Below are 14,900 nucleotides of genomic sequence, written 5' to 3'. Positions count from 1 at the left end.
CTGCGGCGGGGGACGGATCAAGCTCTAGGGACTTAAAGAAGCTCTATCTGTGTACATTTCAACCACATCAGATTGACAGAAAAGTTCAGATTTTTTTTTAACTCCAGCAACATTTTGCTTTTCTCTTTTTGCAGTTCTCTGCTCAAAACATGTCATTTGCATCACTAACTGTTAAAATCACTCTTGAATGTGCCTTTATATGTAGCTTGCAAGCAAGATGAATCGTCGCAATTTGTGTGAATTCACGGGGGGATGGGGGAACCACTTTGGTAAAAATACAGGGTGGTTTCTGAAAGGTTAGCAGATACATCTAAGCCAGTGAGAAACTCTTTCTGTTCTGTTGTGCCAGTAGAAGATTAAAGCCAGCTTTAAACCATCTTTTTTTTATTTCCAATTTAGATTGAGCAAATAAACCTATTTATTTGATGACTTTCTCTAAACTTCTAATAAATGTTAGAGAAAAATAAGCCTCTTTTCATAAAATCCATCATAATCCATAGTAATATAAATCATTTATATCAGAGTACATGAAAAATTGGAAAGCAAATAGTTTAATGATCCTTAATGTTGCGTAGAACACATTGAATTGATATTTATGCTGCAAAAAATTTGAAATAAATTTTTAACAGCAATCACATTGGAACAATATGAAATGGAAAGCTTACATGTCTCATGAAATGTGTTTTCTGTTTATTCTTCAGTTTTATTAAGTCTTAATTTACCATCTTTTTAACAGTGTAAAATCCAAGCAGGGAAGACATGCAGAGGAATGCAGCAGTCTGTTCTGTGTTATTTGACAAGTCCCTGATAAGACGCTGCTTGTGTTCCAATGCATCTGCTTGCTCTGTAAACAAATGTGCAGTCTTCTTCTCTGCAGTATGAGGTATTTCTAATTACCAACAAACCCAAATAGTCAGGAACAACTTCAGTAATCTGCCGCAGTTTGGAAATGTCTCGTCCATTTAGGCTATTTTTGTTTTTTTATGGTTGCTGCTTCATCTTTGCATCCCCGGAAGTCTGCACAAACTCCCTGATACCTGGAGCTAAAGGTAGGCTAAGACATACATTTAAATATATATTATTTATTTTCATTTTAAATGAAATTTTAGCAAACAAGTGGGAAAAATATCAGTTGTTTGTAGCAGAGTTAGGGTGGATGCAGGGTTAGACTCAGTATGTGCTCATACTGCTGGGAACTATTAAAACATTTGTTTTCAACAAACAAGTCTTTTTATGAATGATAAAGATTATTCCTAACAATAGCGTATACCTCCATGACTAAAATTTTCTGTGGAGGAACCCCCGCTACATTTTAGGTTTAATAAGCAGACAATAAACCCACCAAGCATTAAATATCCTATAGTTTACAAGCTGGCTGTCTGCGAGTATATTATCTAGTAGGGAATGCCTCCCTGTGTGTGTTTTCTATTTTACAACATCCAGTAGCTTGCTATCCTGCTGACTGAGACAGACAGAACCTTATAAAATCCAAAGTTGAGCTCAGGCCTTGTTTTTTTCAAAGCTGTTTCTCACAAGTGAAAAACAAAGCTTGTAGATCTGGCTGAAGTAAAAACCAGCAAGGATTTTCTCAAGGAACTGTTAAGCTGGAAAGAATCTAAAAAAATTTTTAAAAGACATATATCATATCTTATCTTTGTTGTACTTTGGGCAAATCTGTTTCAATTTTGCTCTTTGTTTTTGCAAACTTACTGTCATGTAAAAAATTAAAAAGAGGTAACCGTATCATCACACACACTTTCGTAATCTTCCCCTTATATACAGGCTAGAAAGTCCCATCGAGTCAGTGTGTATTTAGACAGCTGCCACAAGAGTGAACTGATTATTTGTACAAGAATCATCCAGATACTAGTGACCACAGAGTCAGTCTCCCACTGAATAGCTGAGTGGGCGTCGGACATGCATTTTTCTGTGTGCCATACAACCGAAAAAACGCTTTATTTATTTAAATCCTTTTCAACAAACACACTTTTTATTACTTTTACTGGTAGTCTGACTATATCCTAAAATACATTTGGAAACCTTTCAACCATCGGTAAAAATGTGTAACAGAAAAATAAAAGATTAAAATGAAAATCAGATTTGTTCTACAGAATTAGATTTACAATGTTGCTGATTGATGACATATTTTGAAGAGATTTTATGTGATGAACCAATGACAATCAATTGGAATTGTTTAATAAAATATATTTTACTCTATTTTGGACTTTTTTACTAATCAAGTGTGGTACATCTTCCATTCATAGCTATTGAGCTAGTACTTTTTAACACTACTATTCCCTGCAGTCAAGGCTGTTAAATTAAGAATTTTGGGATATGTCTCTACAGGATTTGCAGAACTAGAGAAGGATTTTTACTAACATAACTTAACTAAGTGACTAAAACATCATCCAGGTCATGGTAACCACAAACAGGCTTAGATTAGGAGGCATCCGAACTTTCACTCAATTTTTTGAAGACGCTTTGATTCAGGAGTCTTTGTCAATTCCGTTCACTTGTCTGAGCACGGATGTATTGAAGCAGCATTTAGGTCCATCCTCCATATGTAATGTGTAATATGTGTAGGATATGGGGCGACAGTGGCGTTGGATGTAGAAGTTTGCCCTGAAATGGAAGGATTGACGGTTCTACTGATGGTGGTCAGAGGGCCCGGTGGCGCCAGTGTACGGCAGCCTCGCTTCTGTCAGTGAGCCCCAGGGCAGCTGTGGCTACAATGTAGCTTGCCACTATCAGTGTGTGAGTGTGTGCTTTCTCAACCAACAATAGTGAATGTGTTGTTATAAAAAATGTCATACTGCTGATAGTTTGATATAAAAAAAATAAATGCATAACAGCTCAGTTTGCTCTATTAAAATTCAGGAGATCAAGGGGAGGCTGGAGCGCAGGGAGAGGAGGGAAAACTTGGGAAGAATGGACCACCCGGAATGCCAGGTATGAAATATTAGTCCCATACTTGCCTTTAAAGATTTCAGACATTATTCTGATAAATTAAAGAGAAAATTTTTTTTAATTTGTTTAACCAAAGGCAGCACCTTTATATACTGTTGTTTCATTAAAATTTGCATTGATCGTCTTGTAACTAACATCACTGAAAAATAAACGACAATCAAAAACATAGATTGAAATTTGAATATATGATAATCTAAGCATAAAAAAAAGAGCAGTACCATGTTTGAAGCATTATGTCTGACACAACTGAAAGGAAAAAAAGGGAAGTAAACAAGAATCCGTTGCTCTGTTTTGTATGTTCAAGAAAGATAAAATCTGTCCTTCTCTTTTAGAAAATGTTTCTGCACTGATATAACATCAAGATTCAGGTTGTAATTCTGAGCTGTAGGCTTGAGAACCATAAACAATAACCATCCTCTGGATACATATTGACTTGGTTAGTAGGACACACAAACCTACACAAAGACAGACTGACAGAGCAAAACCAGTATTAGATAGTGGTCAAGAAAGTTTAAACTTCATATTTTATCCATTGGTTCTCACTTAGAATGGTAATATTGTTTAATTAGCAACGAATGGAAACTTGGATATCCAGAAACAGGTCAAGATATTAACGCTTTCTGTACAAAATCTACCATTATCTTTTTTCTCCTCATATCTAACATTTATCAGCCAATTCTTTTCATGTTTGTGGCCAGATAGAATGACTGAAATTAAATCTTTTTACTATAAAGATTTTTTTATTGTTTTCTTCAAAGTCAGCTCATATTCTCTTAGATACCTTGGAACCATTTGTTAAAGATCTCATGTGAAAAACATTCTTACTGTGGAGCCTTTTCATTTACAATTTCAGTGAACCTTGATGCCTAAATTTATATACATATATGTATATATATGACCTGTCCAGGGTGTATCCTGCCTCTCGCCCGTAGACAGCTGGAGATAGGCACCAGCACCCCACGCTACCCCGCTTGGGATAAGCGTGACAAAAAATGGATGGACATGTATATTTATGTGTGTATATTTAAAAGTTGTCTGCCTTTAACTAGTTGCCAAATTAAAAATTTTAAACTTTCTATTTAATTAAAAAATAATTGGTATGTAACAAATTTGTGACAACATTCATAGTGGCCAATGATAACATATACTATAAGGCAGGCATCCCCGTCCTCGGTCCTCGAGGCCCGCTGTCCTGCAGGTTTTAGAGGTTTCCCTGCTTTAGCACAGCTTATTATAATGATTGCAGTAGACCAAAAGCCTGTTCATCAGCTTTCAGTTAAAATCAGCTGTGCTGGAGCAAGGAAACCTCTAAAACCTGCAGGACAGCGGCCCTCGAGGACCGAGGTTGGGGATGCCTGCTATAAGGGACTTGATACAGGTTTTTACCAGTGATGAAAACTTGTAAAAGAACCATTGAATGAAAATATAAAATCTTGTGAAGATCCTGGCTAAACCTGATAACATAGTGTTTTTCCCACTGAAACAAGACAATTTATATTTAATATATGAAAAAAAAAACAATTGCATTGTCTTATTTAAAGTGCATATTATCTAGTTATATTATTTCAAGAGTTAAAAAATCTCATTCCATTGGCAAACCTCCTTATCTAATGAGATTAAGGGTACATTCACTTAATTTAAGAAATCTGTACTTACTTTTAGATAGTTTTTGCAGTGTACTTAGAGGGGAAAAATATATGTCTCTGAAAACAAATTAAAACTGATAAGAGTTTTAGACTGTTTTTCTTGAAGGCATGTCCTCAATAGTCTATTAGGAGACATCACAAGGAAAGGAAGTTATGTGCAAATATTGAAGGGAGAAGGTCAGGCGGGTAGTTAAAGCTTGGTCACAATTGGACAATAACTCTAAGAAACTATCTTAGCCAAAATAGTCACATAATGGTTTAATGATAGTAAAGTCCAATTTTTTTATCTGATCATTACAAAACCATGATTTCAGTCTCGTTCTACATTTGTGAGTGAGAGGAAGTGAAAATGAGAATGCAACCTACAAACCAGACTTATGCCAATGCAGGGAGAAAAAATTCGCCAAAACTCTAGAAAGCCATGCTAAGAGGCATGAGAATGATACCCAAAGTCCCACAGTTAAACAGCAATTCTACCACAAGAAAGAAGAAAGAAAAAAGAGTATTTCTGAATGAAATATCTTGGAGTGATTAGAGTTATTCTCAGTTAAATCGTAACTGACAGATACCATGTCAGACAATAGAAAGAAAAGTCATCTTTTAATGCAGCGTATGTAAATATGATTTAAACTAGTGACAAAGAACAGGAATGAAATATTTCTCTCCTAAAGCCTGTGTGTGAGTACTGGGAACAAACCGAGAAGGTATGATCACTACAACCTTTTTCAACTTTTCAACTTTACGGACGTTTTTCAAAGCCTGTCATTATGGTTTTTCTGTCCGTACACTTACTGACATCCATGAAAGCAGGTCCCTACAATGATTTTGTTAGTGCACCATGTCAGCAGCGTAGCAGATGACGCATGTATTCCCAGTCCTAATTTAGGCAGTGTTACAGGAAACAGTTGCTTAATTTTGGAAGCTTAAAAGGGAATCCATGACTCTCAATGCTCTGGAAGGCAACATAAAAAAACAAAACTGTTTGTTTGTCTGAAGTCATTATCATCAAATAGCTGCTAACTGAGCTCTCACTGGTTTTAAGTAAGATTTTTCATGAAGTATATTAGACGAGAAAGCCCCCCAGGTAGTCAGATTTTGTACTTCAGCTGAGCAAACAATATATATAATTAATGATCATATTTAAATTCTTTTGAGGTTTGTTTATTTGCTGATGTTTCAACATATTTCAGAATTTTTTTAAGTTGTTTAAATTGTGTCTTTAGCTGCACAATTGCTGTGAGAAATGTACTCTTCACCTCTTTTATCCAACAGCAGCTGGAGACTCCAGTCGTTAAACCAGTTGGAGGAGTTGGCCATTATAAAGTGTGACTGCAGTGATACAAAGGCCTGTTATCTGGACGCTCACACAGACCGTTAAACTGGCAAGCTAATGCACTGCGAAAACAACATCAATCCGCTGTTAGAGACACAGCGGCCAAGAGGAGCCAAAATCAGTTTCCTCATGTAGAAAGAGACAAAAATACATGAACACTTCTGAAAGAGAGCTATCTGCTCAGTATTGTGAGGATCCCTGAAAAGCATGTTTTAAGTAGAGTTTAGTTTTTAAAAGAATAAAAACGACTTTTTAAAAGATATTTTTAAAAAAGGAGCTTTGCATAAAATAGATTTGCATTATAGCAATTCATAAAAGCTTAACAAGCATCTCCTTAAACCCTGAGGTAGAAGGAGGGACTGTGGGAGGGATAAAAAAGTTTTAGAACTATTCAATACAAAAAAGAAATCAAGAACAATGTTCCAAATGTTGTATTTGTGATGATCTGTTAAAAGAATAATATGGGGTATGGTTAAGATTAAGGGTTGTTTGTGTGCATGTTGATGTGCATGTGTTGTAAACGCCTCTGATAGCAATCTGGCCTCATCTGCATGTCACTTAGAATTTGAAACAACATACGTTTCCAGCTGAATAGTTTCCTGAGGAAACACTATTTCAAAAATTGGCAGAAACCCTCTTTCTGCTCAGTATGACTCCCCCACACACACACCCACAAATGTCCTCCCTTATACAAGTTCTCATTTAGGTTTATACTGCACTTCAAACGTTTTTTTCTATCCTCAAATATGTCTGAATGCAAAGTTATAAGAAAAACGATACCGGCTGCTGCGTCTTGCAAAAGTATTCATGCAGTTGTAACTCTTCCCCATTTTGTCCTTTTTTTTGGTTTGTTATGTCTTTAGAAACAATGCCATGTATCGTCTGACTGGGGAAAGTGGATCCGGGTAGAGAATATAGCTCTTTAGTACTTTAAAGATCTCCTCAATCAGACTCCCATGTCCTCTTTAACGGAATAGAAGCCTGGACACTCAAGACAATAGAGCTCTGTCACTATGGCATTTGTCACTGTCATAGTTAAAAAGCTCCTCTGATGCCAGGTGCTTATTAGATTCTGAAGGCTCTGGACACGGGATGGAGCTGGAAATTGACAAACTGCAGTGATATGGATGTTGTCCACAGCTGTTGTTGTAAAGAAAGAGCTAAAGAGTAAAAAAAACAAAAGATAAGAGACTCTTGGTTAGAAACAGGGGGAAAACTTCATCACTCCTTGGGTGTCTCAAAGTACAGTCTCTGCTCCTTTGCATCGAAGTTACTGATTTGCGTTTTTGAGACACATTTTAATGGAAGGACACTCAGGGCAAGACTCAGAACATGCTGGATGAAACCATGATCCCTCGTGGTCAGAAAACTCCTTTGGATCCACCAGAATACTGGCAGGGTGTTTCCTGGCGAGAGGGATGTCTATATTTCTTTCCTGGGCTTAATGACCCCAACCCAATTTATATATAATTCATTTATTAAGTAGGTGACCTTTAAAGGTTGATACAGTTTTATCATGGCATATAAAACAGGTTTGTGCTGTTAGTTTGAGAAACTAAAGAAAACCTTTAGGAGTCGGAATCTTTGTGCATGGAATTGCATGGAAAAACTAAACTTAAGAATATGACAAATTTCAGTGGTATTTATAGAGCAGTAATTGTTGTTATTGGTTTCTATTAAGAGTAAGAAAACAGAGGCTCACAACTGAAACAGTACTCAATTATTTGTTCCCAATGTTGAACATATACTGTAATATTTTAAGATCTCTTTCAGAAATAAAAGTATAAAACAAAGATAATAACTATAAAGTCGACTAATGCCATAAATCTTGGAGGAATCAAATCAATCAAACAGTCTATTGATATAGATTAGTTTCTTAGATCTGTATTGCCGATATATTTTAATTTTACTGACTGAGTTGTTGCAGAGTCACCAGATAGTATAGGGGGATTTTTTCTCACACTTTTATTTTGGAGGTTCTGAAGCTGAATAGATCAAGAATTACTGGATTGGACCAAAGTGGAAAATGAATAATGAGATTTTGGTCTTTTTGTTTCTTAATTTCTGCTTTCTTTTTTTCTTGCTCAGGTGTGCCAGGTGAACCAGGCCTTAAAGGAGAAGTGGGTCCCACAGGAAAGATGGGCCCCCCTGGAGAGAAAGGTTCTATTAGAGCCATATTAATTAAAAGTCTGTATAGATAGATAGATAGATAGATAGATAGATAGATAGATAGATAGATAGATAGATAGATAGATAGATAGATAGATAGATAGATAGATAGATAGATAGATAGATAGATAGATAGATAGATAGATAGATAGATAGATAGATAGATAGATAGATAGATAGATAGATAGATAGATAGATAGATAGATAGATAGATAGATAGATAGATAGATAGATAGATAGATAGATAGATAGATAGATAGATAGATAGATAGATAGATAGATAGATAGATAGATAGATAGATAGATAGATAGATAGATAGATAGATAGATAGATAGATAGATAGATAGATAGATAGATAGATAGATAGATAGATAGATAGATAGATAGATAGATAGATAGATAGATAGATAGATAGATAGATAGATAGATAGATAGATAGATAGATAGATAGATAGATAGATAGATAGATAGATAGATAGATAGATAGATAGATAGATAGATAGATAGATAGATAGATAGATAGATAGATAGATAGATAGATAGATAGATAGATAGATAGATAGATAGATAGATAGATAGATAGATAGATAGATAGATAGATAGATAGATAGATAGATAGATAGATAGATAGATAGATAGATAGATAGATAGATAGATAGATAGATAGATAGATAGATAGATAGATAGATAGATAGATAGATATTCATTTCATTTTCTGTTGATGGACCCCAAAACAAGAGCAGGAAATTTTTCCACGTGCAGAGGCATTTAATTAGTCCCGAACCTACAACAGAAAAAAACAAATAACTTTAAAATGGTTCATTAGGTTGTTTAAAAGTACAAATGATACTCATAAACCCCAGCGTAAGTTTCAGCTTTAGGCATTGGATCAAAAGGAGAAAAAAATGTTGTTTTCTTGCAGTGTGATGTCAGCTGCTGCATTTTCAGGGTGTTCTTATTTCTATTTCTATAAGCAGACAAATTCCCCATTCATTATGTTTAATACTCTTACAGGAAAGTGACTCTGCACAAGGCATCCCAGAGAAGGGGTGAGGTCACAGCTTTAGATTAACAATGAGACTGGAAACCCATAGCTCATAAAACACCTGGGGGGGGGACAAAATAGACTGAAGACAATGCCAACTGCAGCAGGGTTTAAGACTAAAACTGGGCTACTGTTTTATAGCATGCTGATATACCCTCACTCACTCATAAAATGGGTTGAGTTTCCACATCTGTATAGGGTTAACTGGCATTTAAACCCAAGTCATGTTAGATTCAAGCTCTACACGGGGAAGAAAAGTTTTAGTTCTTATTTATTTATATATGTCTCTGCCTATTCTGTTTTGTTTTTTGTTTTCTTCACGATAAACCAATGGCTGTATTGTGGTTAACAGCTATTGGCATCCAAACAGTGTGTGATAAATCTTATGTGTGGCTGAATGTAACACTGATTAACGTTGCTGGGATTTAAACATCAAACAGCAGCAAAATCCAGTAAATTCATCATAACAGGAGGTTCAAAATGCAACCCTCCAGGCCAAACAGACCTGTCCAGGTATAGCATGTCCCTGTTTTGACTGTTCCTCATCCATAATTAGTCCACTGTGATGTTTGTACTGCAAATCACTTCCCCAAAACCTGCAACTGCCGGGTTAATTTCCACTGCCAAGCTGCAGCATGCCTGAATAGGTGAAATCTTGATATGGACACATAGAAAATAAACTGTTTGAGTACCAACAAATTCAAATTCCAAAGTTTTGTTTTAAAGAGCTGTAGATTATGTCGGAACATTTAATGTAAGGTGGAGAACAATGAATTACCAGAGTGGCTCTGCAGAGGTGAGCAGATTCTTTAAAGTATGGCTGCCCTCTGTTGGAGAAATTGGTAAACTACATAAGCATAATATTTAGATGATGGATGGACGGACGGACAGATAGGTCACAGTTTATAATTTTACATGTTTTAGCACTTTGCAGTCAGTTGAGCTTGCCAACACCCAAGCAGTGTACTATTTTTCATTCCTCTTCTCATAATGAAGGTGTGCAGTTCTTTATCCTTAATAATAATTCAGTGTAAGGGCTTGTCTCCAGATGTGCACTAACTCTGGAGGAGCTCCAGAGACCAACTTCGCAAGTAGGAGGATCTGTTGACAGGACAATGGTTGAATAAAAGCCATAAATATAGAACATCATACTAGAATATCAGGAAATAAAAAACATGCAGGAAGATATTTTGGTCATATGAGAACAAAGGGGAACTTTTGAGCATATTTGCAGTTGTGGTTAAACATTAATACTGCACACCACTCAACCCATCACCCCTACATAAAAATATGGTGGCAGCATGGGAAAAGTTGATGACAGAGCTGAAGGTGTAGCAGAATGAATATAAAGCATAACATCTTTAAAAAGCTGAAAACAATTTAGAACTTGCAAGAGGTTTTCCTTCCATCAGAACATCCCTAAATGGAAAGATTTGAATACAAACATCTGTTGTTCAGGTGTTTGGATGGTTCAGTTCTAGGTCCATATCAATAGAATTTAAAGTATTAAAATAAAGGATAGGTTTAATGTTGAATATATGAGAAAAGATTGGGTAAATGTCATGGTATGAGTACTTTTACAGGGGTCCTATTTGTTAGATTTGGCTGAGCATCTTGGATTTTATCCCTCCTCAGGTGACAAAGGTTTGAAAGGTTTCGATGGACCAGTTGGACTCAGAGGAAAAGCTGGTAAGATGAATTCTGGCTTCCTCATTTCAGAATATTCCGACCTATTCTAACCATGTCTTGTCTTTTTCTATAATTATGAATATGCTTGACTGCACTCAGTGTTTTCTTTTGCTAACATTTATAACTAAACTAAATTTGTCACAAAGGAAAATCCATAATATTTACTTTTCGACAAAGATTATTCAGCATTTTATAAACTTGAATTAGCAGGTAAAATATCATAGTCATTTGATTAAAGGCAGTAGGTTGAATTAATGCCTTTTTTACCCATCAGGTGCAACATGCGACTGTGGGAGATACAGGAAGGTGGTCGGAAAGCTTGATGTGAACTTAGGGAGGCTGACAAACACTGTTAAGTTTTTAAAGAACGGTGAGTTGTTTAGGACATTTTAACTTTGCAGGGCATACTGAGAAATACACAAAGATGAGATCAAATGAACTGCCCATGTGGTTTCACGATTTAAGGTGAACTTCCTTTAATGTAGGGGAGTGTTGGCCTAGTGGTTAGAGCAGTGTGCTTGTGCTCTGAGAGGGTTGCAAGGTTTCCATCGCCTCAGCTTCCACTCTGGGTTCTTGAGCAAAACCCCTTAACCCCACACTGCTCCCCGGGCGCTGCACAATGGCAGCTAACTGCTCCTCAAGCGGATGGGTCAAATGCAGAGAATTTCCCCATTTTGGGACAATATAGAGATTTACATTTCATCTTTCCAGGTCATTAAAATATTATGCTTTTTATTTGATGTAGGGCAAGACAATATTTGTTTTGTTTTGTTTGAATGAACAGACACTACTCTTAAAACATGCCCTTATTTCTATTACCCATTCTGGAAATTGACCTGAATTCTAAGTGCAACTAATTACAAGTTGAGAAACATGCTTGTTAAAGATGTCAGCGGGCCCAGCCAGTGTAAACATCGAAAATACAATACATACAAAAGAAGGAAAAAATCCAGATTTTCTGCAATGTAAACACTCATGATGTGAATGAAATAGAAATACTGCCTAGACCTCATGTGCAGCCACTCTTATTTTTGTAAAGCTATCGCTATTCTTTAATTGGCTCTGATTATCTTGGATATGTTCATGTAAAGTGGTCCTGGGCTTGAAGGAGGACAAGGAGAGACACTATCTGCTTGTTAAGGAGTCCAAGAAATTCAGAGAAGCTTCAATGAACTGCAAGCTTAGAGGCGGCACCTTGGCCATGCCAAAAACCAGCGACATCAACCGTCTCATGACTGGCTACATCACTCAGGCAGGACTGACAAGGGTTTATGTTGGACTGCAGGCTCAAAGTAAAGACACGGTAAATGTTTTGGAAGGACAGAACTGCTTCTTTTAAAGCAGCTATGTTTTACATTATTCCCACTGCAAGTTACTGAAAAATGTATTTGTTTTTCTTAAAGGATGGAAATGGTGGTGGTTACATTTATGTAGACTCTTCGCCTCTGCAAGAGTTTTCTGCTTGGAGCCCAGAGGAGCAGCTTCATTCCAGGTTATCTTCAAACACCAGCTCCAGCTGCGTGGAGCTGCACAGCACCGGGACCTGGAATAATGTGGAGTGTGAAGCTACCCTGTTCTTCATCTGTGAGTTCCCAAAGAGCCAAGGAAAAGGAGGAGTGCCTGCTTCTACGTCACAATGAGATTTAAAGCCAAGAAAGATCTAAATTACTTAGTATTGATTAGGATGATGTTTTGTCTGCTTCACCTGCATAAAGCTGAATTTAAAAAAAATGCAAATCTATCCCATTATTAGATATATATATAAGATAATATCTGGATTTTCCAAATACTGCTGTCCAATCACTGTGGTTCTTCAAATATAGCAACATTGGCCAAAGATATGTATTTAATACCTGTTTTCTTTGCAAAAATCTTAATTCTACAGTATTTTTTCTTCTTCTTTTTTTGTTTTTTATTCAGCTTTTAGATGATGTTTCATCTTAGACCCTATGTTATGTGTGGCATTTAAAAATATTAAAGTTAGCAAACATTTAGTTTGTCTCTGAATAATTGAGCACACACACAGATGCTTGTTCTGCTATATGTAGTGAGGATCATTTGTTGGCTCCCCTGGACTTACATTAATGTTCAGTCATTTTCAACCCTTTTCTATGCCCTGATCCTAAAACTAACCCTAAACCTAAACATTACCAATGCATACATAAACCTTACCCTAACCCAATTGACAACTTAGCCCTAAAATTAACCATTAGCAAAAAAAAATGTTGTGAGGAACAGCAAATGCCCTTACTTTAAAACAGCTGGTCCTCATTGTGATGGAGAAGTTAAAAAAAAATATGGCCCCCACTCTGGTTTCTATGTAAGTGCAGACACACAAACACAGCTTTGTTTTCATGACATATGGGGACATTTCATTCACTTGCATTCATTTTATATGGCCTAACCTAGACCCTTACCCTAACCCTACATATTACCAACATATCCCTAACCCTAACCTAAACTGAGTCCTAAACCTAACCCCAAATTAAAGAACAGAACATTACCATATGGGGAACAGTTGAATGTCCCAATATGTACCTATAAGTCCCAGCATGTAGGACATGTAGGACATTTTACAAAATTATTCCCCACATTGTAATTAAAACCAGACCACACACACACATTAATTCCTTAACAGCTTTATTCTGCTTAGGATCCTTAGGCCTTGATGAGAACTTAGGAAGGCTGTAACATTTTCAGCTATGAGGCCTCCTCTGAGAACATGCACAAAATATAATTTCCCTCATAAATATGGCTAAAATAAATGAGTAAATTTGGTGACTCATACAAATGAAAAATCACATTTTAATATAATAAGCAAAGTCATCATAAAAATCAAAGAGTTGTCAAAGAGTTAATTTCATTCAGCAATCACTTCACTTACTATAACATAAATTAGTTATACAGACACTGGTGTTTTCAGACATACATTTATGTTGATATCTTGATTTTCATGCGTACAGCTAAAGGAAACAACATTTATAACCAGGATATTACATCTGACCATTAAAAGAAATATTTTGAAACAGAAATGTAATCTTTCTGAAAGTGAAAAAAAAAAAAAAACATCATTAATACATGTCAATTTTAAAACCTTTATTATGACAAATGAGCCCCATCCAATCAAATATTATAATATATTGGACATATATTAAATTATTTGTTACATTTAAAAATAGATTATATTGGGGCGATGAGATGAGCAGCTATTACAAAAACAAATCAAAATCTTCAAAATGACAAAACATACATATATTTTTTTTCTTCTATCATGTTTTCACAATCAAAATCATACATGGATTTGCATTTCTGCTTGTCTAAAATTCAACACCACAACATGACATCCATCTTAAACATTATTTAGAAGCAGCTGTAGAAAACGCTTTAAATGCATCAAGTAGACAAGTAAAGGCAAGTAATAATTGAAATACCCTCGTTTCTGTTCTTAGTTTTATCATCAATAATATTAATGTTATCTTTATCTTTTTAGTGAAGATATTTGAATGCAAAAGAATTTCCCATGCTAATAAAAAGTATTTCAAAAGATGTATTTCTTTTTTTGCTTTTTTGAAAGTACCAAATAAACAGGATAAACATGTATTATTATCTAAAGAGCATGTTCACACCACCATACCCGAGAAGAATCCACAAAAATAAGTTCATCAAGTCTCATCACTTGACCCACAACAGTTTACTGCTGGTTGTTGCTTGATGATGGCCAGGGTTGATAATAAGAACCAAACATCAGCAGAATTCTGTTTGCGGCCAAAATCTGGACATGTGTGACACTTTCAGGTGGACTCTATGTTTGGGTCTAACCTGGGAGGTAAAGTTTGCTCAAAGAAATGGCTGCAAGGACATATTTATTTACCAGGAAATACAACCTGTTGCTGTACAAATCCCATAGAATGGAACAACAGCTCCATCTACTGTGTGGTCTGCAGTGAATACTGCTGTTATCTTTGGTTTTGACTGCTGGGGTATGTTAGGCTAATAACCTTTTAGAATACTTTAATATCATATAGTTTAGAAAACATGTTGTTATTAAAG

The 14,900-nt window shown here is 35.8% G+C and overlaps 1 protein-coding gene across 2 annotated transcripts; it reads left to right on the top strand.

Annotated features, from left to right (window-relative positions):
* The first annotated feature begins 904 nt into the window (after positions 1-904).
* On the top strand, positions 905-12,844 carry colec10 (collectin sub-family member 10 (C-type lectin)). 2 transcript variants are annotated; one of them, XM_038275901.1, is made up of 7 exons: positions 905-1,049; positions 2,878-2,949; positions 8,035-8,106; positions 10,797-10,850; positions 11,125-11,220; positions 11,942-12,153; positions 12,254-12,844. In XM_038275901.1, the coding sequence occupies exons 1-7, from the start codon at positions 950-952 to the stop codon at positions 12,488-12,490; spliced, it is 843 nt and encodes a 280-aa protein (XP_038131829.1). In that variant the 5' UTR covers positions 905-949; the 3' UTR covers positions 12,491-12,844. The 2 variants fall into 2 exon arrangements, with proteins under 2 accessions (XP_038131829.1, XP_038131830.1); XM_038275902.1 differs by lacking the exon at positions 2,878-2,949.
* The last annotated feature ends 2,056 nt before the right edge of the window (positions 12,845-14,900 follow it).

This window comes from Cyprinodon tularosa, unplaced genomic scaffold (genome assembly GCF_016077235.1).
Source record: "Cyprinodon tularosa strain WSP-4 unplaced genomic scaffold, ASM1607723v1 ctg98, whole genome shotgun sequence".
Classification (NCBI taxonomy): Eukaryota; Metazoa; Chordata; class Actinopteri; order Cyprinodontiformes; family Cyprinodontidae; genus Cyprinodon; species Cyprinodon tularosa.
Note: the sequence above shows the minus strand (reverse complement) of the source record. Positions and strands in the feature narration are given on the sequence as shown.

Excerpts from the sequence above, each read along its gene's own strand:
- colec10 (XM_038275901.1), top strand. The coding sequence starts at position 950 with ATGTCTCGTCCATTTAGGCTATTTTTGTTTTTTTATGGTTGCTGCTTC. Across the intron at positions 2,950-8,034 it reads TGGACCACCCGGAATGCCAG|GTGTGCCAGGTGAACCAGGC; the intron begins GTATGAAATATT and ends TTTCTTGCTCAG. Across the intron at positions 12,154-12,253 it reads AGGCTCAAAGTAAAGACACG|GATGGAAATGGTGGTGGTTA; the intron begins GTAAATGTTTTG and ends TTTTTCTTAAAG.